General features: G+C 55.4%; 1 protein-coding gene across 5 annotated transcripts; it reads right to left on the minus strand.

The window, feature by feature from the left end:
* Positions 1 to 251: 251 nt before the first annotated feature.
* On the minus strand, positions 252 to 24,950 carry KANK2 (KN motif and ankyrin repeat domains 2). Of its 5 annotated transcripts, none has more exons than XM_070416067.1 (14): positions 24,867 to 24,950; positions 23,583 to 23,703; positions 22,495 to 22,608; positions 20,824 to 22,047; positions 10,127 to 10,291; positions 9,928 to 10,030; positions 8,836 to 9,072; positions 8,126 to 8,213; positions 7,405 to 7,624; positions 6,523 to 6,665; positions 4,679 to 4,879; positions 4,511 to 4,600; positions 4,111 to 4,233; positions 252 to 2,235 (listed from the first exon to the last, which is right to left on the minus strand). In XM_070416067.1, exons 3-13 carry the CDS (start codon positions 22,529 to 22,531, stop codon positions 4,126 to 4,128), a joined length of 2,616 nt encoding a protein of 871 aa, XP_070272168.1. In that variant the 5' UTR covers positions 22,532 to 22,608; positions 23,583 to 23,703; positions 24,867 to 24,950; the 3' UTR covers positions 252 to 2,235; positions 4,111 to 4,125. The 5 variants fall into 5 exon arrangements, with proteins under 5 accessions (XP_070272168.1, XP_070272166.1, XP_070272167.1 ...); XM_070416065.1 differs by having other exon boundaries at positions 23,498 to 23,703; XM_070416066.1 differs by lacking the exon at positions 24,867 to 24,950 and adding an exon at positions 24,236 to 24,338 and having other exon boundaries at positions 23,498 to 23,703.
* Positions 24,951 to 25,901: the final 951 nt, after the last annotated feature.

Genomic DNA, 25,901 nt, shown 5'->3' on the forward strand with positions numbered 1-25,901 from the left:
TCAGAGAGGAAGGGAGAGGGAGAGAGATAGAAACATCAACGATGAGAGGGAATCATTGATTGGCTGCCTCCTGCACGCCCCCTACTGGGCTAGGGGCCCGAAACCCAGGCATATGCCCTTGACTGGAATTGAACCTGCAACCCTTCAGTCCACAGGCCGACGCTCTATCCACTGAGCCAACCAGCTAGGGCAAAAAAGTATCTATTTTAAAACTTAAAGAGGCACACACCGAGACAACGATCAGACAGATATTGGCATTATCATAAAGTAGCTTTATTAAATTTCTTTACCGTCTAAAAAATGATTACAAAAAAGAATACTTCATTTAGGCGTAATACTGTCTTTATGGACGTACCGTGGTTGGAAAGTTTAAGGTCATGAATACACGTGAGAAGAGAATGGGGACAAAGGCAGGACCCCCTGTAGCCTCCATGCTAAGCCAATGGGCACCAGGGGAGAGGGGAACAGGGACAAATATGGTGTCAGTGAGTTGCTTGTAGGAGCTTAAAATAAACGCACCCGCTGGCTCTGGGCCAGGACACACAGGCACACAACACGGTACCGCTGCTCAGAGCTGCAGCCTTCCATCAAATACCGTGGACATCCTCAAGCAGCTTTGGTTTTTTTCTTCCCAACTTACACACACACTCTCTCTCTCTCTCTCCCTCTCTCTCTCTCCGGGTGCCTCCCTCCTTTGACCATGCAAGCAAGCTCTTTTGTCTTAGGTACAAAATAAAAAAGATTTTGATCCCTTCAAAATCAAAGCAAGCCAGACTCCATCAAGCCAAGAAACCCACTTCTGTAGGAGAGAAGCCAGCGTTCCGCTTTATTGAATGGACACGTGGGCACTCAGGGCCCGCTCCCTCCTCCGTGGCCTGGCTCCGACCCTGGCAGTGGGGCTGCCAACTGGCCGGAAGGCAGGACACCTATTAGCCAGGGGTCTCGCTCCCCTGCCACAGAGGCACTTTCGGAGGCTCGAGCCTATCCCTTTTCTTTTTTTGGTTCACAGAAGGAAGGAAAAGGAAAGAAAACTCTGCTGAGGTCCTGGGAACAAAACAGGCCATTAAGGAAACTGTGAGTGTCTGGCGAGCCCCAGTCCAGCAGGCTCTGCTCCAGGCAGCTCCGGAAAGCCTGTAGGTTAAAAAAAAACCCCCAGCTGGCCCTTGTTTGGTTTTCGGCAAGGCCCTGCCTCTTTAAGTTTGCGCTGGGAGCCCTCTGGGGCCAGCCAATTTTTAATTGTGCACACATGGGGTTCCTGGAGCCGGCCCCAGGCGCTGCCAACACACACATGGCCTGTTTTCTTTCCTTTGAAGAGAGAAATTCTGGAGCCTGAGGAGGATCTGGACGGCCCGTAACCTGGGTTCGAAGCCCAGGGACTCAGCAGCCACTCTGGGAACAGGATTCATTTTCTGTGTCTCCAGGTCTGAAGGATTTTCTAGGAAAATTAATATTTGCTGGGGCCTCCACGTGGGGAGGGGCCGGAGGTCGGGGTAATTTCTTGATATGAGCTGCTCACACCTCTCGGCTGCTGAGTCCCGAGGCTCCCCCCGACCTGAACGGGGTCGACGCTGGCAGAAAGCAGAAGAAAGGGCTAAATTTCCTACTCCAGGTGGCAGGGGCAGAATCCGTTTTGTGAAGAGACCAAAATCCCCCCAAGAAAGCTGTCTGGGGGGAGTGGACAAAACACTATTACATACCAGACAATTACATGTGGGGGGCCAAGGGGAGTTAAGCCACTCCAGACACCACCCGTGAGTAATAACACTCGAGATTAAAATGAAAATATGCATTTCCAGTGACTTTCAGATTTGGCAACAAGTAATATGATTCCCCCCTTCCCCGATGGTGATTCCAAAATACAATGCGTTTCCCTCTCGCCCGCCTCCATCCATCACTGCCAGTAGATTGTTCTGTGTTCTCCATAAACCCACGCCAGCATCAGCCACTGGCGCCAGTTCCTACGAGAACGTAGCTCCGGTCTGCACTGTGGCTGCTTTGAACTGGGGACGGGAAAAACCCGCGTTAAGCTGGAGTCTTGTCACTGCTGGGAAGCAGGAGAAACCCACTTGCCTTTGGGACCGAGGCCTTGGTGGGTTTGATGGGGTTGGCCAGGGAGGAGGGACAGTTCGCTCTGGGGCTGACGGGCCTCAGAGGGGAGGCGCCTCTGGTCCCCCCTCATGGCTACTCTTCCGCGGAGGACGATGCAGGACTTTCGTCATCTGACATCGGGGCAAACTGAAATGAGAAGCACAATTCCTTGTTTGGCATCCTTGCCTCCGCGGCGCCGGCTCTGCTGGCCGGCCCAGCGGCTGCGGTGAGTGAACAAGAGGCTGGGATCCCTTGGCCTCGAGGAGGCCACGTGACGGGGGAGATGCCTCCAAGAAGCAAACAAATAAACGCAGTGGAGGAGTCTCACCAGGGATGAGGGATGGAAGGGAATGGCAGCGACACGGGTGGTCAGGGAGGGGCCGCCAAGGGGGCAGAGCAGGCATTACCCCAGGAAGAGAGAGCCAGTGCCCAGGCCCTGAGGCGGAGCAGGGGTCAGGCTGGTGAGGCTGGAGCTCAGGGAGCGACGGGGAGGGGGGAAGGAGGGGGAGGGGGAGAGGGGTGGAGCTGATGGGCTTTAGGGATGACTGGCTTTTTCTCCAAGGGAGGTGGGAGCCAGAGAGGGCTGAGTGCTGACTCAGGTGTCCGCACTGACCTCTGGCTGCTGTGGGGAGAGCAGAGTGAGGGGCAGTGAGGGTGGGGAGGCAGAGGCTGTGGCAGTGGTCCAGGTGGACAGAGAGGATTGGGGTTCCTGCCTCAGAGTCCCTGGGGGCAGGAGCACAGATCAGACAGTGAGCCATCTCCAGCCCCATCGCCCCCATCTTCCAGTTGAGGAAACTGAGGTCCAAAGCGGATCCCCAGGGGATCCTGAGCATCACACTGAGGCCGGGTGGGTGCCCTGGAGCCTCAGGAGAACCTGGGAGCCGGGCGGAGACGGACGGCCTGTCTGCAACCTCCCTCTCTCAGACCTTTTGGGAGTTGCCGGGGTTGACACCCACGATGCTACCCTTGAACCCGAACCCGGAAACGCTTCGAGGCAGCTGGGGCCAGTGCAGGTGGGGGTGAGCGGGGGCGGGGGCAGTGAGGCTCCTGCCCAAGGTCTAGAGTCAGAAGGACCCCGGGGCCCCTGCCCCTTCCTGGCTGTGAGACCTTGAACCAAGGATGTAAGCATTCTAAGCCTCCACCTCCCCACCTGGAAAAACTGAGTAGAAAATAATAATAGTACTTTGTGGAAGGTTCAAGCAATCACACCCAGTAGGCACTCAGTATACTGTCTCCTCCACCACACGGAGAATCGCTGTGAGGCTTACAGGGACCGCCCTGTCTCCCCCATCAGACTGGAAGGGCTTTTTCCTCCACAGGCACCAGGACACAGCTGGTATCAGTATTATCCTCCTATTGTGCTTCTGGAAGAGTGTTTTGCTAGGCAAGCTTTTTAAAAAAAACACCTCAGGTTTCTGTGGTCCATAAGAGAGATGCTGGGTTAAACACAGTTAAATTGGGTTTCTTTACAGTGAGACTTCTCAAGGCCTCTGCACACGGACACGCTCACAGTGAAACCCAAAGCCCCACGGTGGCCCACAGGCCCTGCATGACCTGTGGCATCACCTCCCTGCCCTCATCTCTTCCCGCTGGGGCTCCGTGACGCCCCTCACGCACACAGGAAAGCCCCTGCCTCAGGCCTTCGCACTGTCTGTTCCTTCTGCCTGGAGAGCCACACACTTGCTCCCTCACTTCCTCAAGTGTTGGCTCAAGCGTCAGTTTCATGAAGGTCTCAAGTCGCTCCTCCGTCACTCACTGTCCCTCACATCCTGGTTTATATTTCTTCCCAGCACGTACCATCCCCTGGCTATGCTACACCAATTTGCTTTATTTTGTCTTTTATTAGAATGTCTGCTCTATGATGGGCAGAAACTTTTTTTCTGTTTTGTTCAGTGCTGGTTGCCAGGGCCTAGATGAGGGCCAGAGACAGTCAGGGCTCTGTAAATATTTCTCAAATGAGTGAATGGTGATTAAGAACATGCATTTGGCCTGGCCGGTGTGGCTCAGTGGTTGAGCGTTGACCTGTGAATCAGAAGGTCAGTTTAATTCCCAGTCAGGGCACATGTCTGGGTAGGGGGCGTGCAGAGGGCAGCCGGTCAGTGATTCTCTCTCATCATTGATGTTTCTATCCTTCTCTCTTCCTCTCTGAAATCAATAAAAATATGTTTTAAAATAATTTAAAGAGCATGCAGATAGGTCTGGGTTCAAACACCGAGATGTCGACCATGACCACGCAGTCTCAGCTCTCGGTGACTCATGGCCTCACGGGGCACCATGAAGGTTCAACAAGCAGATGACTACTAAGTCCCTGGCTCAGGACCCATACACCATCGGCTCTTCATAAACATCTGTCCCCTCCCAGGCCCCCGCCCTGCTCCCCCGCACCCTCCTCCCGCAACATCCTGCTAGGGCTGAGACTCACCGAGCACTTGATGTTCATGCGGGAGTACAGCATGGACGCAATTTCACTCTGCCCTGCGTCCAGGGCCACCATCAAAGCCGTGCTCCCGTCCTGCAAAGCATGGCTGCTATGAGGACGCCCGGCACCGAGCCCCCGCCCGCCCCGAGGGGCACCTGAGTGCTGACTCACGCGGTCAGTGAGCGCGATGTCGCAGCTGGGCACAGCCAGCAGCAGGCCCGTGATCTCCTTGTGGCCGTGCTCGCAGGCGCACATGAGGGCCGTGGAGCCGTCATCGTCCTGCACATTGACGTCCGCCTCGCAGGCCAGCAGGGCTTTCACCACGTCCGCGCGCCCGTGGCTGACGGCCAGCATCAGGGCCGTCTGCCCTGCCTGCCCAGGACAAACAAAGGCTGCTGCACCGCGTCCTCCGAGGCACGGCCCCTGCTCCGGAACCTGTCGTGGCTCCCGAGTGGCCCGCTGCTAACAGCGCCCCACCTGCTGGCCTCCTTCTGTATCTCAAACCGTCCTCCCCCCACGGGCCTGGGCATTGGCTGGTCCCCCCCCCTTCCTGTCTCACTCGCCCCTCAGGTCTCAGCTTAAATGTCTCCTCCTCAGGGAGATGCCACTCGTCTCCCCACCCCACGCCCACCTGAAGCAGGCGCCTAACTCACAGGTGTAAACAGGTAACAACATATGACGCGAAGATTTGTACACTTTTCTGTATGTCAGTTGAACCTTTATAAAAATTAAACCAGTGTTCACCAGCAGGTGAGCAATAAACAAACTGTGGTAAACCCATACTACAGAACATTATTCAGTCTTAAAGAGGAACGAAGTACCACACCCTGCATCCTACACCAGGGACGGCCTTGAAAACATCATGTTCGGTGAAAGAAGCGGACACCAAAGGGCACATGCTACATGACTCCGTTTGTATGAAATACCCACAACAGGCAAATCCAGAGGCAGAAAGCAGACTGGGGGAGGGAGAAGGGGAGTGACTGCTAATGGGTGCAGGGTTTCCTTTAGGGGTGATGGGGATGTTCGGGAAGTAGAAATAGTGATGGTTACACAACACTGTAAATATACTCAATGCCATTGAACTGTGCACTTTAAAAGGGGAATGTGTGCATTTCACCTCAATTAAAAAAAGTAAACCAGCCCTGGCTGGTTTTGCTCAGTGCATAGAGCATCGACCTGCGGACTGAAGGGTCCCGGGTTCCATTCCGGTTAAGGGCAGATACCCCGGTTGTGGGCTTGATCCCCAGTAGGGGGCGTGCAGGAGGCAGCCGATCAATGCTTCTCTCTCATCATTGATGTTTCTCTCTCTCCCTCTCCCCCTTCCTCTCTGAAATCAATAAAAAAAAGAGCAAGAGGTCTGCTCCTGCATGCACACGCAGCGCCCTGCTCCTTCCCTTCAGGGCGTCTGTGATGTTCAGTCCCCTCCCCTGGCTGTCCCTCGGTGTCCTGGCTGCCCTGCTCCTCTGCCTAGACCCTGTCCACACCCCTGCGGCTTTCAGAGTCATCCGGCTTCTGCTCCCCAACATGCAGCTGAAGGGAGATTTCAAATCAGAAAGTGGGCCGCACCCTGCCCTGACGGAACGCCTCTAGTGGCGCTCTGCAGCCCGAGTCCAAATCCCCTCCAAGCCGCCGTGCTGCCTGAATGCGGGTGGCTCCTGCCCCCACTGGCCTGTGAGCTCCAGGAGTGTGGGGCCCGTGCCTGCTGGCCCACCCTCTGAGCCTCTGGCTTCCACCTGCTGCCCAATGCACTACCCAGCAGCATGCGGGACGGTGTCAGGTGAAGAAAGGCTGGGGACCCCCATGTCCTCGCCCGTCCCCACCCACTTCCCCCAGAAGCCCCTCCTCTAGTTTGACCTTGAGAAAACGACTCTGCTCCTCTGAGCCTCAGTTTCCTTGCCTGTGGAGCAGGGACTCTCCCTGGGCATGAAACGAGGTCACGTTTGGGCTTGGCGCACAGCCAGGACTTGGTAACCAGGAAGGGCTGCCCAGGTCTGCAGTGCCCCGGGGCCTACCTGGCTGGCTTTGGCGTTGACGTCTCCGAGCCGGAAGAGCTGCAGGAGCGTCTCGATGTCATCCTGGGTCTTGAGGGCGGCCAGGGCGGTGAGCATGATGGGGCTGTAGCCAGCCCGGTTCTGCTTGTCCACCTGGCAGACCCCTGGGGGAGGGGGCAGGAGGACAGGAGCCCTCAGACCCACTGACACCCGCAGGCCTCCCTCAAGGCCGGGGGAGGGGCCCTGAGGACCAGGCCAGTCTCTGCTATCTGCTCGACCATGAGCTCTGGGCATGGCCTCCTCCATCCGTCTTGGTGTGGCCGGATTCCTTCCTTTTCTCAGACTGAGGACCCCATTCTGCCCAGGGTGTTCGTCTCCATTCCCACACCCTGAGGAGTGGCTCCTCTAATGCAGCCACACCCTTTATGATTGAAGCCATCACACCCCTCCATCAGTCTGGGCCCCCCGACATTGGCACCACATTTAGGGCTGAGAGTATTGGACTGAACATCAGTCTCCTTCAGACTGGCCTATGCCTCCTCCATCAGATTGGAGCCTTCATCAGACTAGGAGTCTGTGTCGTCCCCGTCGGACTAGGGCAAGGAAACCCTTTGCTGCTGACCTGGGAACCACATCTTCTCTCCAAGCCCCAGACTCAAAGGCATGTCCGTCCCTCAGACTAGGGTTCCGAGGTGTGACCTCCATTACACAGGGGTCCGTGTGGATGGGGGGAGGGCATGTGTTTTCCCGAAGACCATGGCTGCCCTTTCCAGAATACTGGGGCGACAGGTGGGCCTGCATCTCCCCCCCAGAGTGGGAGGGCAGTGTCTCCCCCACTAGACTAGGGGGGCCATGTCTCCCCAACCAGACCACCAAACCGGGGTGACAGCTGGCCAGGCTTACCGCTGTCCAGCAGCTGCCGCACAACCGGGAAGTTGGCGTGGGACACGGAGTAGTGCAGCGCGGTGTTGCCGTTGCTGTCGGCAATGTTGACCACATAGTCCAGCAGCCGCGATGACATGGCCCGGAAGGTGACCAGGTGGCGCCGCACGAGCTCCGGGTGGGCGTCGCTGCGGCAGGCCAGGCGCAGCCACTCCTGCAGCACCGTGGTGTAGGCCACTTTCTGCAGCCGGAGAGGAGAGGGGATGAGGGCGGGCGGCAGCCCACGTCCCCAGGGCTAAGCCCCGGGAGGGGAGTGTGGATGTCCCTGTCCTGAACCGGAGCCTTGAAAGGGGAGCATGGGCTCCCCACCCAGACGAGCCCCTGGAGGAGTGTTGTCTCCCCTCCTGGACAGGGACCCTAGAGGGAAGTGGAGACACTGCAATCCCAGGTCTGCCCCCAGGAAGCTGTGAGCATCTCCATCCGGGGTATGACCTTCGAGGCACGTGTGGAACCAGTGGAGGGAGATATGCCAGCCCTCCCCTCAAGCTCCGGAAGGACCAGGAACCAAGGCCGGCTTTGCCAGCGGGCGGTCATCCTCGGGCCCCTCCCCACCTCCCTGCCCCTCTCTAAGGCCCATGACTCAAGCACACTCCCCCTGAGGCTGGCACAGGGAGGCCCTGCGGACCAGGAGAAGCCAGGGGCCGCGGAAGGAGGGCCCTCCCAGTCCTGGGGGCCCGCGTACCAGCTCCCGCTCGGTGAGGGCGTTGGGGTTGTCCAGGTACTTTTCCAGGGCCAGGCAGGCTGAGATGAGGTCGGGGCTTAGCTCCATCCTGGGAGGGGAAGGGGGAGGGCGAGGGGGAGGGGGAGGGAGAGGGGATTATCCCAGCCCCTGGGTTTCCCTCACTTTCCACGTCCGGCTGGGGCGCTCAGACAGAGCCCCAGTGCTCTCCACCACGGCACTCACCACTCCTGCCAGGGCTCACCTGACTGGTAGACCCTCAGACGCCCCCTTCACCAGGAACCAGTTTTTATATGATACCCCACAGGGCATACATGGAGCACACACAGGCTCCAGGAGAAAGTGGACACACAGGCTAGTTTTCTCTAAGTGGTCAGTGGCAGATGGAAAATCTTTTCCTAATGTCAGACTTTTCATCGAGGAATAAAACAAGATAAACAGGATGGACAGGTGGGGCAAATGTCCCCAAAAGGTGGGCAGCTTAAGGACTTTACCTGCCCCCTAAATCCTAACCCAACAGCCAAACTGCCCCATCAGGCCCTTCCTCAAAGCCTCCAGATCTTCAAGACGCCCAGAGGGAGAAAAGGGCTTCTCTGCTCGTTTAGACTAGGGTGTGCATGACTGATGGAATATTCACTCAAAGGGCTTGGATGGTGGGATTGGAGGTCACCCCACACACAACCCGGGCCCTGCCTCCCACCCAGAAAACTGACCGGATCTCCTCCACATTTGATCCTGAGGCCCCCTCAGCTGTGGGCACTCGCTGAGACTCCCGAGTTGGTTGGCACTCCTCTTGGTTGGTCTTGGCCACGGCTGTCCCTGTGGGCCTGAGCGGGGGAGCCTCAGCCACACGCGGCACCCTCGCCTCAGGCTCCGGGGTCTCGTTCTCTGTGCTCTCATTGTCTGAGAAGTTCTCTGCTGTGCTGGAGTCCTCAGATGAGGACTCACACCTGGGGAAGAGGGGTGGGTGGGGAGGGAGAGATGCTGCAGATGGGACAGGGAGCGGCGGGGCGGGGGGGGGGGGGTTGGGGCTCTGATTACTGGACCTCGGTTCCCCCATCTGTTAAACAAGGATGTCAGTATGGACCTAACAGGTCTGCAGGAATGTGGCTCACAGCACTTGGCACACAGTGAACCTCAATAGACACTCGTTGTGACTGGGATCGGGCTGGGGGGGCCAGGGAGGGACATGCTGTTCCCTTCCACCCTTCGGTACCTCTCACACGCTTTGCTCCTGATTCAGACCCTTGCTCTACCTCGGATGGGTCCCTCATGATTCTTGCTTCCTCTGGACAAAGTCTAAGTTCCTGGTATTCGAGGTTTCAAACTGTCCCTGACCATCGCTCTGATGCCTCCCATCTCTCATGTCGCTCTGGGCCTGGACCCAGGCTGTGCCCTCCACCAGGAGAGCCCTCTCACCCTTCTCTTCGCTCTGCCAGCTCCTGCTGTGCTGCAGCACACGCGCCCGCCCTTCAGGGACGTTCCTGGGGCAGCGTGCCTCCCAAGACCCCACCCTGCCCGAGTGTCCCCCGCATTCCTGCTTCGTCCAGGCAGGGAGCTTACTCTGGCACCTTTCGCAGTCCAGTGGCTACGGCACGGGCTCTGGAGCCAGACACCAAGGCAGGCTCCTAATCACCACGTGAGCTCCAGCCAGGCACTCGCCTCACTGTGCCTCAGTTTCCTCACCTGTCTATTGTGCTTTAGTTAAATGAGTGAATCAAAGTGAGGGGCTTAGGCCAGGTACTTGGCACATTCTTGGAACGAACGGGTGTGGAAGCTGGGGAGCGGGTGGGGGCTTCTCTCACCCGCCATTGACCCCCACAAACTGGAGGCTCCTCTGGTGGGTCGCGGGGTCTGCAGGCTCCTCTTTCCGCTTCATGATGGACCGTATGGCCGCCGGGGGCCCACCTGGGGGGAAGGGCTGGTGTCACAAGGGTCTCCCACAGCCAGACCCCATGCCCAGGCTCCAGCGTTCTGTCCGTCTGGGTGGCCACCCCCACTTGCCTGCACCTCCGGCCTCCTCTGATTCACATGGGGCTGCTTGCCTGGGGGGCTCCCTGGTGCTGGTGTTGCAGGTGGGCACCCGGCCTGTGTTCTTGGGCTGTGCCAAGGAGGCTGCGGCGGAGCCTGGGGGCGACGAGGGTGGCTCTGCAGAAGCCTGAGGAAGACCTGGACGGGCAGGAAAGAGGCACTCGCTGTGGGCAACAGCAAAGCACTAACAGCAGTAACACTGCCCCCCGGGGCAGGGGCTCTGAGGACTGACTCTTGCATCAACCCCTCCCAGCCGGTAGAAGGTGGATTATGGCGGGTGAGCAAACTGAGGCACCAGAGGGCTGCTCAGTGATGGGGCAGAAGAATCCAATTCCAGCCCTGATTGGCTGCCTGCCCCACACCGGGCAGGGACGGGAAGATTCTGTGACCACACGATGCTGGCTCATGACCCCTCTCCAATCTCCAACGACATATGAAGTGCTCTCTGGAAACGAGATCTGATCACAGCGGAGTGTGGTGGTCACTGAAGGAATCACGTCTTTGCAGGAGCAAGTATGTGACCTCGGGCAATCACGTGACCTCTCAGTGCCTCGGAGAATGGCATTCCTACCTCCTGGCAGCTGATGTGGACTGAAGACAGCAGGCGAGATGAAGAGCCTAAACAATCTCTGCACTTGGGAGGGCTCAAGAAGCATCTGTTAACTCAAGAGAATCGTAAGCTATATTTTGATAAAACTTCGTATTATGATTTTTAAAGTCTGTCCTTTCTTTTAAAAAAGATTTTTTGAATTATTTTTATGGATTTTTCTTTTTTTTTTTAGAGAGAGAGGAAGAGAGAGGGAGAGAATCATGGATGCAAGAGAGAACATGGACCAGCTGCCTAAGGCATGCCCCCGACTGGGCATCAAGCTGCAACCTGGGCATGTGCCGTGACTAGGAATTGAACCTGCAACCTTCCCGTACACAACCAACTGAGCCACACCAGCCAGGACTTTGATTTCTTTTTTTTAAATCCTCACCCGAAGATATTTTTCCATTGATATTTTTAGAGAGAGTGGAAGAGAGAGGGAAAGATAGAGAGAAATATCGATGTGAGAGAAACATCAATTGGTTGCCTCCTGCACGAGCACCAACCAGGGCCCGGGATGGGAAGGAGCCTGCAACCAAGGTACATGCCCTTGATCGGAATCGAACCCAGGACCCTTCGGTCCGCTGGTGGACGCTCTATCCACTGAGCCAAACCAGCTAGGGCTTTTTTTTTTTTTTCTTTTAATAACAAAAGTAGGATTGTGCTATAAATGGCATTTGTATCCGGCTTCCTTTTTGCCTTCTTTACTGAATTTTAAGCAGGCGTTACTTTAATAAAAAGAAAAAAGAAACAATTGAACTATTGGAAAATGACAACTAAAACCCCACCCAGGCAGAGTTTGAGTTTGGGAAGATAAAAACGTTTTGGAGGTGGGTGGTGGTGATGGTCGTACACCACCACTGAACTGGACACTTTAAAATTATTAAAATGGAAAATGTCAAGTTATACGCATCTTATCACAATTGTTCAGAAAACCCACCTCGTCTGGCCTAAGGACAAAGCTGACTTTGTGGGCAGCAGGCCCGGAGGGTGCCCACTGCCCACTTGGAATGGAACGGACAGGAAGCGCCAGCCCCAGAGCACAGCTTGGAACGAGGAACAGAGGTTCAGTCACCACTGTGGTGTGTGTCCAAGTCTTGGAAAGGTTCAGGCCCCCCCAGGCCACATGTGGCTTCCATGTCACCACTTCCTCAGGACGTTCCCTTCCTGCCACTGGCTCCACAGACCAATTCATTTTAATTCTCTTTAAAAAATATATTTGTATTGATTTCAGAAAAGGAAGGAGAGGGAAAGAGAGATAGGAACGTCAATGATGAGAATCACTGATCAGCTGCCTCCTGCATGCCCCCCAACTGGGGATCGAGCCCGCAACCCGGGCATGTGCCCTGACCGGGAATCGAACTTCGACCTCCTAGCTCACAGGTCATAGCTCAACCGCTGAGCCAGGCATTTTAATTCTCTTTAACAGTTAAAACTGTTTTGACATACACAGTGACTACTTCCTCAAGTCCTTGGGCAACATTCAACTTGAGTTGAGAACAGGGAGTAAATACTTGGGACAAGAACATAGAAAAGATGAGACACTTGGCCATGAGCACGCAGACAGCACTGCAGCCCAGGGCGTGGCGTGGGCCAGGCCAGTTCCGGAGCTGGTTTTTATGAGAATCTTCTTATTTTTTTTCAAAATTGATTTTAGAAGGAGAAAGGAAAAGAGAGGGAGGGAGAGAGGGAGAAGGGGAGAGAGAGAGAAACAGTGATTTGTCGCTCCACTCCTTTATGCATTTCTTGGTTGATACTTGCATGTACCCTGATCGGAGATCGAACCTGCAACCTTGGTGTATTGGGATAACATTCTAGCCAACGAGCTACCTGGCCAGGGCTCCTGATTTTTTTTTAAGCCCTGTCAATAAATTCACATAAAACAAAAACATTATGTGGCCACGTGAAATGTGTCAGGAGGCAGATGGCCAGCTTGCAATCTCCGTGTGTGCCCCAAACTCACACCCTTATTTAAACACCTGGGAGGGTCAAAAAGTCAGGTAAAGCAATATGCTGCTGAGTGAAATAAGCCAGGCACAAGAGGATAAACACTGTGTGAATCTACTTACAGGAGGTCCCTAGAGGAGTCAAATTCATAGACAAGAAGTAAATGGTGGGTGCCAAGGGCTGGTGGACGGGAGGTTAGTGTTGAATGGAGACTGAGTTCTAGTTGGGGAAGATGGAAAAATTCTGGGGATGGTTGGTGGTGATGGCTGCACAAAAAATATGACTGCCGCCCTGGCCGGTGTGGCTCAGTGGGTGCACCAAGAGGTCTCCGCTTCTCTTCCTGGTTAGGGCACATGCCAGGGCTGTGGGCTCCTTCCCCAGTGGGGGGTATGCGGGGGCAGCCAATCAATATTTCTCTCTCTCTTTCCCTCTCCATTCCTCTCTCTCTCTGGAATCAATAAAAACATTTTTTTTAAAAAATGTGACGGCTGAGTACCGTAGTATATGGACACTTAAAAATGGTTGCCATGGTAAACTTTGTTATATATATTTCACCACAATTTTTCAAAAAATGGAAAAAAAAAAATGGAGTAGCACCATGGCCCATTTGCCACAGGGAAAAGCAGGCCCTGCTTCCAAAAGCTTGGGTGGCTCCTTTCATGGGAGGAGGTCAAGGTCAGATACTGCAATGCTGAAATAACAACATAAAAATGGCATTTATTGCTGTTATTTCACTGGGGGGTGGGGCAAACTGATACCAAAATTTATATGGAAAAACTAAAGTCCATGACCAGCTAAGATAATTTTACAAAAATGGGCAGAGACGAAGAACCCAGCCTAGGAGAGAGTAAAACATATGCCAAAGCCAGAACAGTCCAAACAGTGGGGTTTTGTTACATGAAGAGATGGGCCAAGGGAACAGGAGAGAGAGAGCCCAGCACAGCCCCGTCTTGGGGAGCTGGGGTCGGACAGGGGCGTGGAGGGTGGGCTCTGTGGAGTGGTGCTGGGGAAGCAGCTTGCTCTGGCCAGGAAAAAGTCCGGCTGGAACCCACCTCAGACCTGACACAGAAAGTAAGCTCTGAAGGAATAATATGAAGGCCCAACCACAAAGCCACAGGAAGAAAATGTAGAATATTGGGGTCTCAGGAAGGGAAAAGATTCCTTTAAAAATTCCCCAGTGTCTAACCACTATGTGGTACACCTGGAACCAATATATTGAATGACAACTGTAATTGAAAAAATAAAAAACCTCAACCAATGAAACTTCAAATACAAAAAATAAAAAAAATAAAAAAATCCCTCGCATGGCTCGCTTGGCTCAGTGATTAAAGCATTGGCTCTTGGACTGAAGGTTGTTGGTTCGATTCCTGTCAAGGGCACGTACTTTGGTTGCAGGCTCAGTCCCCGTTGGGCACCTGGGGGAGGCAACCAACTGATGTGTCTCTCTCACATTGATAGTTCTGTCTCTCCCACACCCTTCCACTCTCTCTCTCTTAAAAAAAAATTCTTCAAAGCACAAACCATATATGAAAATACAAGGTGATCTCATTTATATGTGGGATCTAAAAAAACTGAACTCATAGATAAAGAGCAGGTTAGTAGTTGCCAGGGATGGGGGTGGGGAATGGGTGAAAGGGGTCAAAAGGTACAAACTTCCAGTTATAAGATAAATACATCTTGGGATGTAATGTAGAGCATGGTGACTGTAGCTCCTGCTACTGTATCGTATATTTGAAAGCTGCTGAGAGTAGATCTTAAACATTCTCATCACAAGGAAAAAAACCTAACTCTCTAAGGTGACAGATGTTAACAAAATCTACTGTAGGAATCATTTTGTAATATATGCCTACATCAAATCATTCATGTACACCTAAAACAAATGCAATGTTATATGTCAAATACATCAATAATAATGGAAAAAATTTAAAGACGATGGGTTTAACTATATCTGACATAAAGATTTCTATTTGATAAAAAACAAACAAACAAACAAACAAACAACCTCCAAAAGACTCATAGTCAGTTGAGAGAAGAATACAGACGGGGAGAAGATACTCGCAGTGCCAAGAATGGGCAAGTGATCACCTTCCAGAACAAGTCAACGAGCTTCTTCTGTAAAGGGACAGACAGCAAACACTTGAGCTACGTGGGCCATGGTCAGTCGAAAATGGTGCAAATTTTGTAAATGAATAGGCGTGGCTATGTTTTTATAGTTTTGAATTTTATATGATTTTGCTCATGTCATAAAATGTTACGCTTCTTTTCATATTGTTCAACCATTTAAAAACATAAAAACCATTCTTAGCTTGTGAGCCATAGAACAACAGCTCTGGCTAGTGTTCTCAGTGGTTAGAGCGTTGGCCCATGCATCAAAGGGTCATGGGTTCGATTCCCAGTCAAGGGCATGTATCTGGGTTGCAGGTTTGATCCCCAGCCCAGGTCGGGATGCATTTGAGAAATCTCACATAGATTTCTCTTTCTCTTTCTCTCTCTCCCTCCCTCCCTCCCTTCCACTTTCTCTGAAAATCAATGGAAAAAAATATCTTGTATGAGAACTAACAAAAAAATTAAAATAATAAAAATAAAAAACAGGCAGCGGGCTGGATTTGGTTCACCAACCCCTACCCTGGGATGTGCCAGAAATTTCTCAAAACTATCCAAAGAAAAATGGACAAAAGCTACAAATAAGTGGTCCAAGGAGGAATCTTATTAAACATACTAGAGGCCCGCCCGCATGCGCCTCTCCTTGCTCGAAGTCCCACCCACCCACCGCCCTGCTGCGCTCACAGCCCCGCCCACCCGCACGCACCTCACTGGGCTCCCCTTGCCGCACCCACCCGTGGGACCAAGACCCGCCGCGCCCCAGGACCCAGACCCATCACGCCCCGTGACCTCGACCGAGACCCGCTGCACTGTGAGACCCATCAATGCACCTCCTGGTGACCGGTCGTTTGGTTGTTAGGTTTAAGGCCATGGTTTTTTTTTAAAAAATATATTTTATTGATTTTTTACAGAGAGGAAGGGAGAGAGATAGAGAGTTAGAAACATCGATGAGAGAGAAACATCGATCAGCTGCCTCCTGCACATCTCCCACCCGGGATGTGCCCGCAACCCAGGCACGTGCCCCCGACCGGAATCGAACCTGGGACCCCTCAGTCAGCAGGCCGACGCTCTGTCCACTGAGCCAAACGGGTTCCGGCTAAGGCCATGGCTTTTTATAATATAGATATGGTGATGCCCAACCTCATCAGAAATCAAAGAAATGCAAATTAGAACAAGGCGATACCACTTTGCACCAGCACCAGATGGACAAAACATTAGAAAGACATATAAGACTCAAGCATGGCTGCTGGGAGTGTGACCAGGGACAGCTTTTCCAGGGAGGGCCACGCAGGACTGCTGACACTGGGCACCTCCTGTGGCCAGTGACCCTCCTAAGGGCACCGGTGAGGAGGGTCCTGGCACTGTTCATGGCAGTCAGGAGCTGGAAGTAACCCAGGTGCCCACCAAGGGGAGATTGGGTAAGAAAAATGTAGCACAGACTAGGGCATTAAAAGTGACAAACTGGATTTATATCGGTATGGAGAGTTCAAAAACAGTGTGTACAGAAGAAAAATTAAGAAAAGAATGAGATTTTTTCCCCTCTAAAGCACAATACCATTTTAGGAAATTAACACACACAGGGCATATTTTTCAAGGACACTCACATATCTAAATAACTCTGGAAGGTGGATTGCCAGGAATGATATTAAGTGGGGTGAGGGGTGAGAATTGACGGAGGGTGTATGAATGGCATAGGGCAGAGATTGGCCGACTCTAGCTCGAGGGCAGTTTTTACATTTTTAAATGGTTGGAAAAACAATTAAAAGAAGGATTCCATTTGGGACACGTGGAGATTATATGAAACTGACCTTTCGGTGTCGACACACAAAGTTTCTTGGCACATAGCCATGCTCGTTTATTAATACTTATATTGTTTACGTCTGCTTTCATGCTACAAAGGCAAAATTGAGGCAACAAATTAATAAAAATGTATACAGTAAAAATATACATTTTTCCCAGCCCGAGTGGCTCAGTTGGTTGAGCTTCATCCTGTGCACTGAGGGGTTGCTGGTTCAGTTCCCAGTCAGGGCACTTATCTGGGTTGTGGGTTCGATCCCCAGTTGGGGCACATATGGAAGGCAACTAATCAATGTTCTCTCTTCTCTCTCTCTCCCTTCTTCGGGTGAGGATTAAAAGAAATAATAAAATTAAAAAAAAAATACACTTTCGCCCTGGCTGGGCAGTTCAGTTGGTTAGAGTGTCATTCTGATATGCCAAGATTGCAGGTTCGTTCCCCCGTCAGGGCACATACAAGAATCAACCAATGAATGCATATATAAGTGGAACAAGAAATCAATGTTCTCCCTCCCTTTCAAATCAATAAAAATAAAGAATGTCCAAAATTGTAGAGAATTTAAAAATATATATATAATATATACATTTTTTTGTATATAATATACCTTAATAAAGCTGGGGCGGGGGGAGAACAGAGTAGAATGGAGTTATTGCAACATAGATCATATGGCCCACAAAGCTGAAAATATTTACTGACTCTCATCATGGAGGCTGGAAAAGAAGGTGAAAAAAGAGGAAAGTAAAATAGCAGTGTGGTTACCATGGGCAGAAGAAATTTCATTAACTCAGGTTTGGGCCCCTTAAGTCCACAAGAAATTGTTAAAAATGTAAATTACTCGCCAACCCAGTGCTGGAAAGGAGTGAGCCCGAGAGGGCGTAAAGCAATTTGGTAACAGACAACAAGATCCTCAAAACGCCCTTTTAGAAACCTGCCCTGAAAAAACAGACCAGAGGATATGAAGGGTTCCCGAGGAAGGACGCCGGCGTGGTACCCTTGAGAGTAAAGAATGATGTGGCTGCTCAAAACCAAAAAGGCGCCTCCCACAAATTCTCAATAACATCAGACATGTCCCTGGTTTTTCGTTCTATCAGAGAGATTATAAATCCTGGCTTCAAGGGCTGTGGGCAAATTCGCTAACCTGCGTGTGCCTCAGTTTCCTCATCTGTAACATGGGGGTTGGAAACACCCCACCTTATACAGGTGCTGGGGATCTGAATGAATTAAAATATGAAAAGGGCGTCAAATAATGCCTTGGTCTATAGTACCGGCTGCCTAAATGCTTTTAACAGTAAAATGAAGAGAAACAACACATTCCAAGCTCCATGTTCCAGACTTGAAAAATACATATTCTTTTCTGTGCTAAAAAATTCAGAAGGAGCCCTAGCCAGTCTGGCTCAGTGGGAAGAGCGTTGGCCTGCAGACTGAAGGGTCCCAGGTTTGATTCTGGCCAAGGGCACATGCCTAGGTTCCTGGTTTGGTCCCCACTGTGGGGCTTGCAGGAGGCAGCCAATCAATGATTCTCTCTCATCATTGATGTTTCTATCTCTCTTCCTTTCTGAAATCAATAAAAAAATATTAAAAAAATTCAGAAGGAAAGAAGCAGAAGTGTCGACAGCAGCTGCGTTTGGGTGGTAGTAGGTTTATGGGAGTTTTATTTTGTGTTCTAGATTTTTCTGTACTTCCCAGAGCTCCCACAAAGAATATGAATTACTCTCATAGAAATATGTCTCAAACAAGAGCAGAGAAAATTTCAAAGTCTTGGAGAGACCCCAGATATGCATGTGTCTGGCTGCCCCCTCTTCCACTGATTTCTGTGGTGCCTTTCCCAGATTGGGGGACAGGACTTTGGGGTTCTCCTGGCTTTTCCAGCCTGAGGGGAAGACTGCCCTTCAATTGCAGTGAGCAAATTCTACTGGGTGGAGAGGTTGGGCTCCTTCTTCCCTCTTCCTCCAGGGAGCCCTCCCTGACCTAAGCATCTAGCTGACCTACCTAAGCGAATACATAGTCCAAATACTTGTCAAGTCCTCCTAGTATTATATCTCATTTTACTTCCTATATTGCTCCTCCCCAGTCTACAAACCCAGGAGGACCTACCCCTGATGCTCAGGCTATCCTGTACCCCGCTTCTCTAGCCTCAGCCTATTCTAGTTTGTCTACTACCTTGGATGCACCTATACCCCTCCTCACCTCAGGGCCTTTCCCCCTGCTGAGCCCCCCTCCCAGAACACTCTTCTTCCCACTTCTTTGCCATCTGACTGCTTCTTTCCTTTCACATCTTGGTTCAGAGCCAACAGCTAACCCTTGAGCACCCACTATGTGTCTGGTGCCACACTGAACACGTCACACGAATTGATGCATTTAAGCCTCATATTGATCTGGTGACATTGGGCTGTCAAGACCCCCAATTTGCAAATGAGACACAGAGAAGTTAAATAAATTGCTCAAGGGCGCAGAGCTAGGGAGCAGGGAAGCCCGGGCCACCACCCCATCAAACACGTATCTGCCTCAAACACGGATTCTCTGAAATAATTCTTCACTTATTTATTGCGGCCTCCTATTTGTTTATCGCAGGGGCTTTTGTCTATCTTGTGCACTGCTGTGTCCCCAGTGCCTAGAAGTTTGGTACATAACAGGCACTCTATAAATATTTGCTGAATGAGCAGACAGTGAAATGAATTAGCACACTGGGCCTGGCTGCAGCAAGAGGGAGTTAGGTGAGACACAAGGAAGAACTGTTGGGGAGGACATCACTGTCTGTGTGTCCCGACCGCAGGAGGTCCCATGACTGCCCTGGGAGGCATGTCTGGAATGGAGGTTGCCTCTCAGAGGTCCTGAGGTTGGGCCAGGCGGGGCCCCTGGCTAGAGGCCAGCGTCGCAGGGCTGGGTGTTTGGAATGGATACAGAACAGAGGGGTGGTGCCCGGAGCTGGCCAGAAACAACATGGAAAAGCAAGAAAACACAGCTGCGTCCCCACCCTCCAGCTGTGCCCTCGGGTCCCACCACGCGGCTCTGGGCACCTTAGATTTGAGGTTGGCATGAGAACCTGGGTCTCCCCTCTGAGCCCTGCTGCAGGTTCAGGCTAACTTCGGTTCAGACCCTGGTTCGGCCACTTCCTGGCTGTGTGACACGGGGCAAGTGCAGCTTCCCCCCAAGCCCGTTTCCCCAACTATAAATAGAGTTGACCTGAAAATCATCAGCAGACACAGAAACAAGCACTGATGGAGCGCTTACTGTGCGCGCTAATTCACAAGCATCCTAGAGGGGGGACCGTTATTATGCCGCTTCACAGATAGGGAAGCCGAGGCCCAGAGAGAAGCTGCGCACTCAGAGACACACAGCAAGTGGGCTTTCAACCCAGGCTGCCTGGCTGCACCGCCCTGCCTTCAGCCCCTCTATGGGTGAAACACTTAGCACAGCACCCAGCTCCAGGCTGGGGTCTCATAAAGAGCAGCTGCTGCCATTATTATGAATCATCCTGGCAGCTCCTCCTGGGGGCCTCAGGGCAGCTGCCATTCTGCACAACCCACATCCCCTTTCTTGGCATGAAGACTCAGCACTTCCTTCAGGGAGCGTCCCTCAGGACTTGGCCACAGCAGGACCTGGGTGGGGCTCCTCTCCCCCCAAAGGGCTAGGCAGTGAGGGTCAGCGATGAGCTCAGCGTTGGGCATGTGACCCGAGCCGGCAATGAGTGCCACCGCTGGGATTTTTATTGGCAATGTTTGGACCGAGGGGCTCCCTTTCCACTGAGCGGCAAGCACAGAGGCGCAGAGCGGCGGGGTCACCTTTGCTGGCCTGAGAGAGAAGCCTCAAGGGTGCACAGAGGAAGGGAAAGAAAGAAAGATTCAAGAGCACCAGGATCCAGCCATGCCTGAAGCTATCGCTGTTACACTCCCTTGTCATGGCTTGAACTGGTCTGAGATTGCTTCCTGCCACCGACTGAATAAACGGGGAGCAAACCAACAGTCTTGGGGAGACCCCCTGACAAGCACGTTGTCTTCTGCACACGTCCAGTGTACGAGACACGAGGACATACAGTGGACAGACACGCAGTTGTTCAGCATGATCCCTACACACTGAGTTGGTGGCATAATCTTGTCCCCTTTTTGCAGAGAGAGAAACAGAGGCTCCAAGATGGGGATGGCCTGCATGGTGGAAGGCCGGGGCTGGGGCTGGAGCCTACTGTTCAGATGAAGCAAGAGGGGCCCTCCACTGCCCTCCCTGCCCAGCGTGGCTCACCTGCTGCCCCGCTGCAGCTTTGCTCTGTGATGCTGATCTTCTTCGCCAAGTGGACGTTGCCAGTGGACGCAGCGGGCGAGGAGAACGCTGCCTCCACCACTTCATGGCTTCGGAACACGGGGTGGCTCTCGGTTCCTCCAGATGCCACCAGGGCCCGCAGCCCTGCCCCATAGGGCTCCAGGCTCTGGGCCCGCTGTGCAGGGGCCCCAGCGGCCGTGCTGGCTGCCACCTCCACCTCCCGAGGTCCCTCTACCACTCGGATGGTGTCCACGCGAACTGGGCTGTCTGGCGGTGGCCAGGCCTGGGGCTGGGGCTCGGGCTGGGGGCCAGCCTGTCGGGCCTGAGCTGCCTGCAGCTCCTGGAGCGCTTTCTTGAGCTGGGTCTCCAGCACCGCGACCTTGGCGGCCAGGGCCACCTCCCCATCGGGCATGCCCAAGTCCCGCTCCCGGACCCAGGTGCCCACGCTCCGGGTCTCCAGTGGCACCGGGTCCTCGGGAGCCTCGGGGAGATCCAGGCAGAGCTCGCTGCGGCCCCGGGCCCCCGAAGGGTGGCCCAGGAATTTCTGGCTCTTGAGCTGCACCGTGAGCTGCCGCTTCTCTTCCTGCAGCACCGACAGCTTCACCTGCAGCACGGGGATCAGCTTCACCTGCTCCTCCAGCTGCCGCAGCTTCCGCAGGGCCCCCGCCATCTGCTCCCGGACGTGGGCCAGGTGCCCGGCGCTGGGTGGCACTGGCGTGGACATGCCCGAGCCCCGTGGCGTCGGGGGCGGCAGCCCCACACCCACCAGCGAGCTGGTGGAGCTGGCCGCGCTGGGGGTCAGGGAGCCCAGGCCGGTGGGCGCGGCGGCCTGGTCCTCGAGGCGGCGCCGGGCGTCCAGCAGGGTGCGCTCCACCCGGGGGTTGAAGCCGCCGCGGGCCTCCAGGGCGCCGTACTGCGGGTAGAAGCCGCGGCCGCAGTAGGAGTAGGCGGAGTGGCGGCTGTCCGCGCTGGCGTTGGAGCACAGAGACTCGGTGGAGGTCCACCAGGAGCCCGGGCCGCGGGGCAGCGAGCCGAGGCGCGGCCGGCGCTGCACGGCCACGCGCCGCAGCGTGTGGCCCTTCTCAATGTCGTCCACGTACTTGAGGAAATCCAGGTCCAGGCGGTAGCCATAGGGCGTCTCCACGGAGTAGGGAGGGTCGGTCTCCTTGGCGGGGAAGGCCGGCGGGGAGGCTGGGCCGGGGGTCCCTAGGGCGGGAGAAACGCTAAGCCTGGTGGACACTGCTGTCCTCCGCGGGGAAGACTGAGCCCCCCGACCCCCGCCTCCCCCCGCCCGCCCCAGCCAAGATTTATTTGCCCAAGGGATGGGAGCCCCCTGGCCCTCAGCGGCTGAACTGGGTCTCCAGTCTCGGCCCCGCCCCCCCCCCCCCCCCCCCAGGACAGGGCTGAGGGAAGGGGGTGCAGGAAGGGTGGGCCTGTCTCCCTCTCTGACCCTCCGGGACAGTCAGGTTGTCTACATTCAGGCCCTCAGGGCAGCGCTGTGTTCCGCCACCTCCTACCCCAGGTAGGGCCCTATCTCTCTCCCTACCCCCGAGGCCCCTCTCCCCTCCCTCAGGCCTCCAGGTCTGGCCCAGGCCCCCTCCCCCCTCCCCTCCAACCTCTGGGCAGGGCCCCCTTCCTCTGCAGAAGTCTGACCTGGAAAGGGGGCTGGCACGTGCAGGACTTGGGCCATCCTCCCTCTGCAGATGTTCCTCACGAGTCACTGGGAGGCCGGGAGTCAAACTGCCTTCAGCACAGGCTGAGGCTCACCTGGGGAGAGGGGCCGTGGAGACGGGAGTCAGGAAGGGTCTGCAGGGGAAGGGGAGGGGGTGTGGCCACCACCCAGTTCCCAAGTAAGGACCCTCATATAGGTGTTCACCCAACCAAGCTGTGGAAAGGGGTGGGGTGAGGGCCCTGGGGCCTAGAACAAAGAAACCAAACCTCCCAGCCGGCCTGCACATCTGTCCAGCCTCTGGACAGTCTCCAGCTGTTCCCAAAGCCCCGCCTCCACAAGGCCCCCAGGCTGGGGGCCCCAAGACCTACAGGCCCACCCTTCCTGCACCCCCTTCCCTCAGCCCAGGCCAGGAGCTGGTATGGGGTCAGATGGGGGCTGGGGTGCTAATAGGGGGACAGCTATCCTGCCAGGATCTGAGGAGACAGAGACAAAAAAGAGAGCTACAGCTCAGGGTAGGGGACCCCAAAATAGAGCTGGGTCAGGGAAGTTGGGGTAGAGGGGGTAGGGAAAATTGTGGGGAGGCAGTGAGGAGCAAAGCCTTTCCCCTTTATGGAAACAATTTTCTCTAAAAATAAACAGTTTCGCTGCCGGGCTACACGAGAACTTCCTGCCCACCCCCAGGACATGTCCGGCTGGGGAGAGGGTGCCCAGCAGCAGGGGCGGTGGCCCGGGAAGTCATGGGGGTCTGAGGAGGAAGTAAGAGGGGGCGCCTGGAGGCTGCAAAGGGGAGGGACAATCAGGGCCTCTCACTCACTCACCCCCCAGTCCTGGAGTCCAGCCAGGGTCCTTCTGTCCCAAACACTCCGTCTGAGCTCAGCCAGTCCTTTCTGCGGTCTGACCTCCAGCCACCCTCCTGCAGAGGCCCAGGCCCACCCAGCACCAAGGAGAACCCTTCCCAGCCGTGGGGGCCAGAGCAGGGGGTACCTGGGAGGACGGGCCAGGTGGGACACCTGCTGGGCATGAAGGCGGGGCTGGGGCTCCAGGGGCTGCGAGCTGGTCCTTTTCTCACCCGGTGTCTCTCGATCAGCGTCTTGCTTTATCTCTCTCCACGTCTCTGTCTCTGTGTCTCTCTGTACTTCTTTCTCCTTGTCTCTCCACGTCTCTATCCTCACTTCTCTGTCTTGCAACGCCTGCAACACGTAGTCACCAAATGTAGGAGATTTGGTTTCCCACCTGCCTGGAGGCTCACCCCCTATACGGCAGGATTACAGGTAATTTCTGGGGACCCGAGAGCCTGGAGGCGGGGTGCAGGGTTGGAATAGCCTGTGGGGGCGCCTGGAGGTGGGCAGGGACGGGATGAATAAGCGAAACAACACTGATCTGCGTATCAGACAACCCCGCCAGGTGGGGAATGTGGAGGCGCAGAAATGTGCAGTGACTTGCCCAGGGTCACGGGAGGGGGAAATGGCTGGTCCTGGATTTGAACCTAAGCCCCGCAGATTCCCCACTGCAGGCCGAGCCGCCCTCACCCCCACTCCACATCCCTCAGACCCACTCCCAGGCACAGACTGGGGTCCGGGGGCCTCCAGCCATCCGGCCGTCCTCAGGGAGAAAGCAGGTTGGAGCGGGATGTCTGCGGCTGGGGCGCCGCTCCCTCTCTGGAACCCCCGGGGCACAGGGAGGGGACACAGATAGAGACAGAAAGGGGGACAGGACACTCACAGGGGAGACAAGGTGGACCCAGGAAGGGGCACAGGGTCCGCTGGGCCCGAATGTCCAACCGGGTCTCCCTTACAGACCCCCTCGCTGACCGGCCTGGAGGTCTCTGGGGTCTTCCCGCCCCTCTCCCCGCCCCAAAGATGGGGGTGAGGCGGACCCCACCCGAGCAGGGAGGGGCGGGGCCTGCGGGGTCCCCGGCTAATGGCAAACAGCTGCCGCTCCCAACGCCGGCCCAACAGCCAGGACAAGGCCCAGCCCGGCCGGACGCCCGGTCGCCTTCCCCGCGCCTGGGGCCTGGCTCCGGGCGGCCGCCGAGGGCGAAGGGAGATAGAGCGGGGCGGGGTGGGGGATGGAGGGGACGAGGCGGGGAGAGGGAGGCAGTGATGGGCGGAGGGGTAGGGCGAGAGGTACAGATGCAAGAGGACGGGGTGCGGGGAGAGAAGCAGGGACGGGGTCAGAGCCGGGAACCGGGCGGAGACGCTCAACAGTCCGCAAACTTTGGGCTGAGATGGTGGAGTTAGAGCCGCGGCTGGTCCAGACGCCGAGGTCACTCCCCACAGTTGGCGGCGGTGAAGGACCACGCCCGAACCCCGAACCGGACTCGAACCCCCATCCGACCCCCGGTCCTACTCGCCTCCCGCGCTCCGGCCGCCGCCGTCCCCCGCGTCCCGCTGCCCGTGCGTCCTCCGCGCGCCGCCGCCCGGCCTCCCGGCCTCGGCTTGGCCCCGCCCCGCCCCTCCAGTGCCCCGCCCCCGGACCAGGCCCCGCCCCTCCAGTGCCCCGCCCCCGGACCAGGCCCCGCCCCTCCAGTGCCCCGCCCCCGGGCCAGGCCCCGCCCCGGCCGCCCGTGGACTGGGCAGCGGTGGGGTGATGGGCTGGAGGACGCGAGCTCACCTGGACAGCAGGTGTGTGCGCGCGCATGGGGGTGCCAGTCCTCGTCCCCGCGCCCCTCCTCCCCGCGTCCCGGGCCCCGCCGCTGTCCCGCCCGCCGGCTGCAGCTGGGCCGCGCGGGGGGCGGGAGGGGGCGGGACTGGCCCGGCCCCAGCTTCCAGGGCGCAGAGGGCCGGCGCGGCGGCGGCGGCGGCGGGCGATCGCCCCTCCCCCCGCGGGCCGGAGGCTGGAAGCGGCCCAGCGCAGGCCTGGAACACGGTGGCGTGACCGCCGCGGGGCGGACAGGGAGCCGGGTCAGCTCAAGGCTGCACGGCCCGTGACTGAGGCCTGGGCTCTCTGGCCCTCCAGACCTGGGCTCCAATCCCAACCCCACCAGGCCTTTACGTGCCCGGTGCCTCAGTTTCCCCATCTCTGAGATGGGTTAAGAGAGTGCCTGATAGTGCTGCTGAGAAGATCCAATAACCATGAGGCAGGGGCCTCTTGGAGTTTTTTGGACAAAAAGACCCATAAGTGGGGCAGTGTCTTTCTGGGAGCCTTTTAGTACAGGACTGGGCAATCAGCAAGGGTTTAATAAATGTTCCTTTTGAAAAAAAAATAAAAGTTACTATTATTCCCATGTACATGTGGTGTTTTCATTTGTGTGTCACCTCCCCATCAGAACGGCAAGCCCCACAAGGGCAGGTATTTGCAACTGTGGTCACTGCTGTGTCCCTGGCACCCAACAGAGTCTCTGGCTGTCAAAGATCAGAGTGTGGCTAGGTGGTATACACATGACCCA

Source organism: Myotis yumanensis, unplaced genomic scaffold (genome assembly GCF_028538775.1).
Source record: "Myotis yumanensis isolate MYYU_CA2020_CCGP unplaced genomic scaffold, mMyoYum1.0.hap1 SCAF_5, whole genome shotgun sequence".
In the NCBI taxonomy this organism is placed as follows: domain Eukaryota; kingdom Metazoa; phylum Chordata; class Mammalia; order Chiroptera; family Vespertilionidae; genus Myotis; species Myotis yumanensis.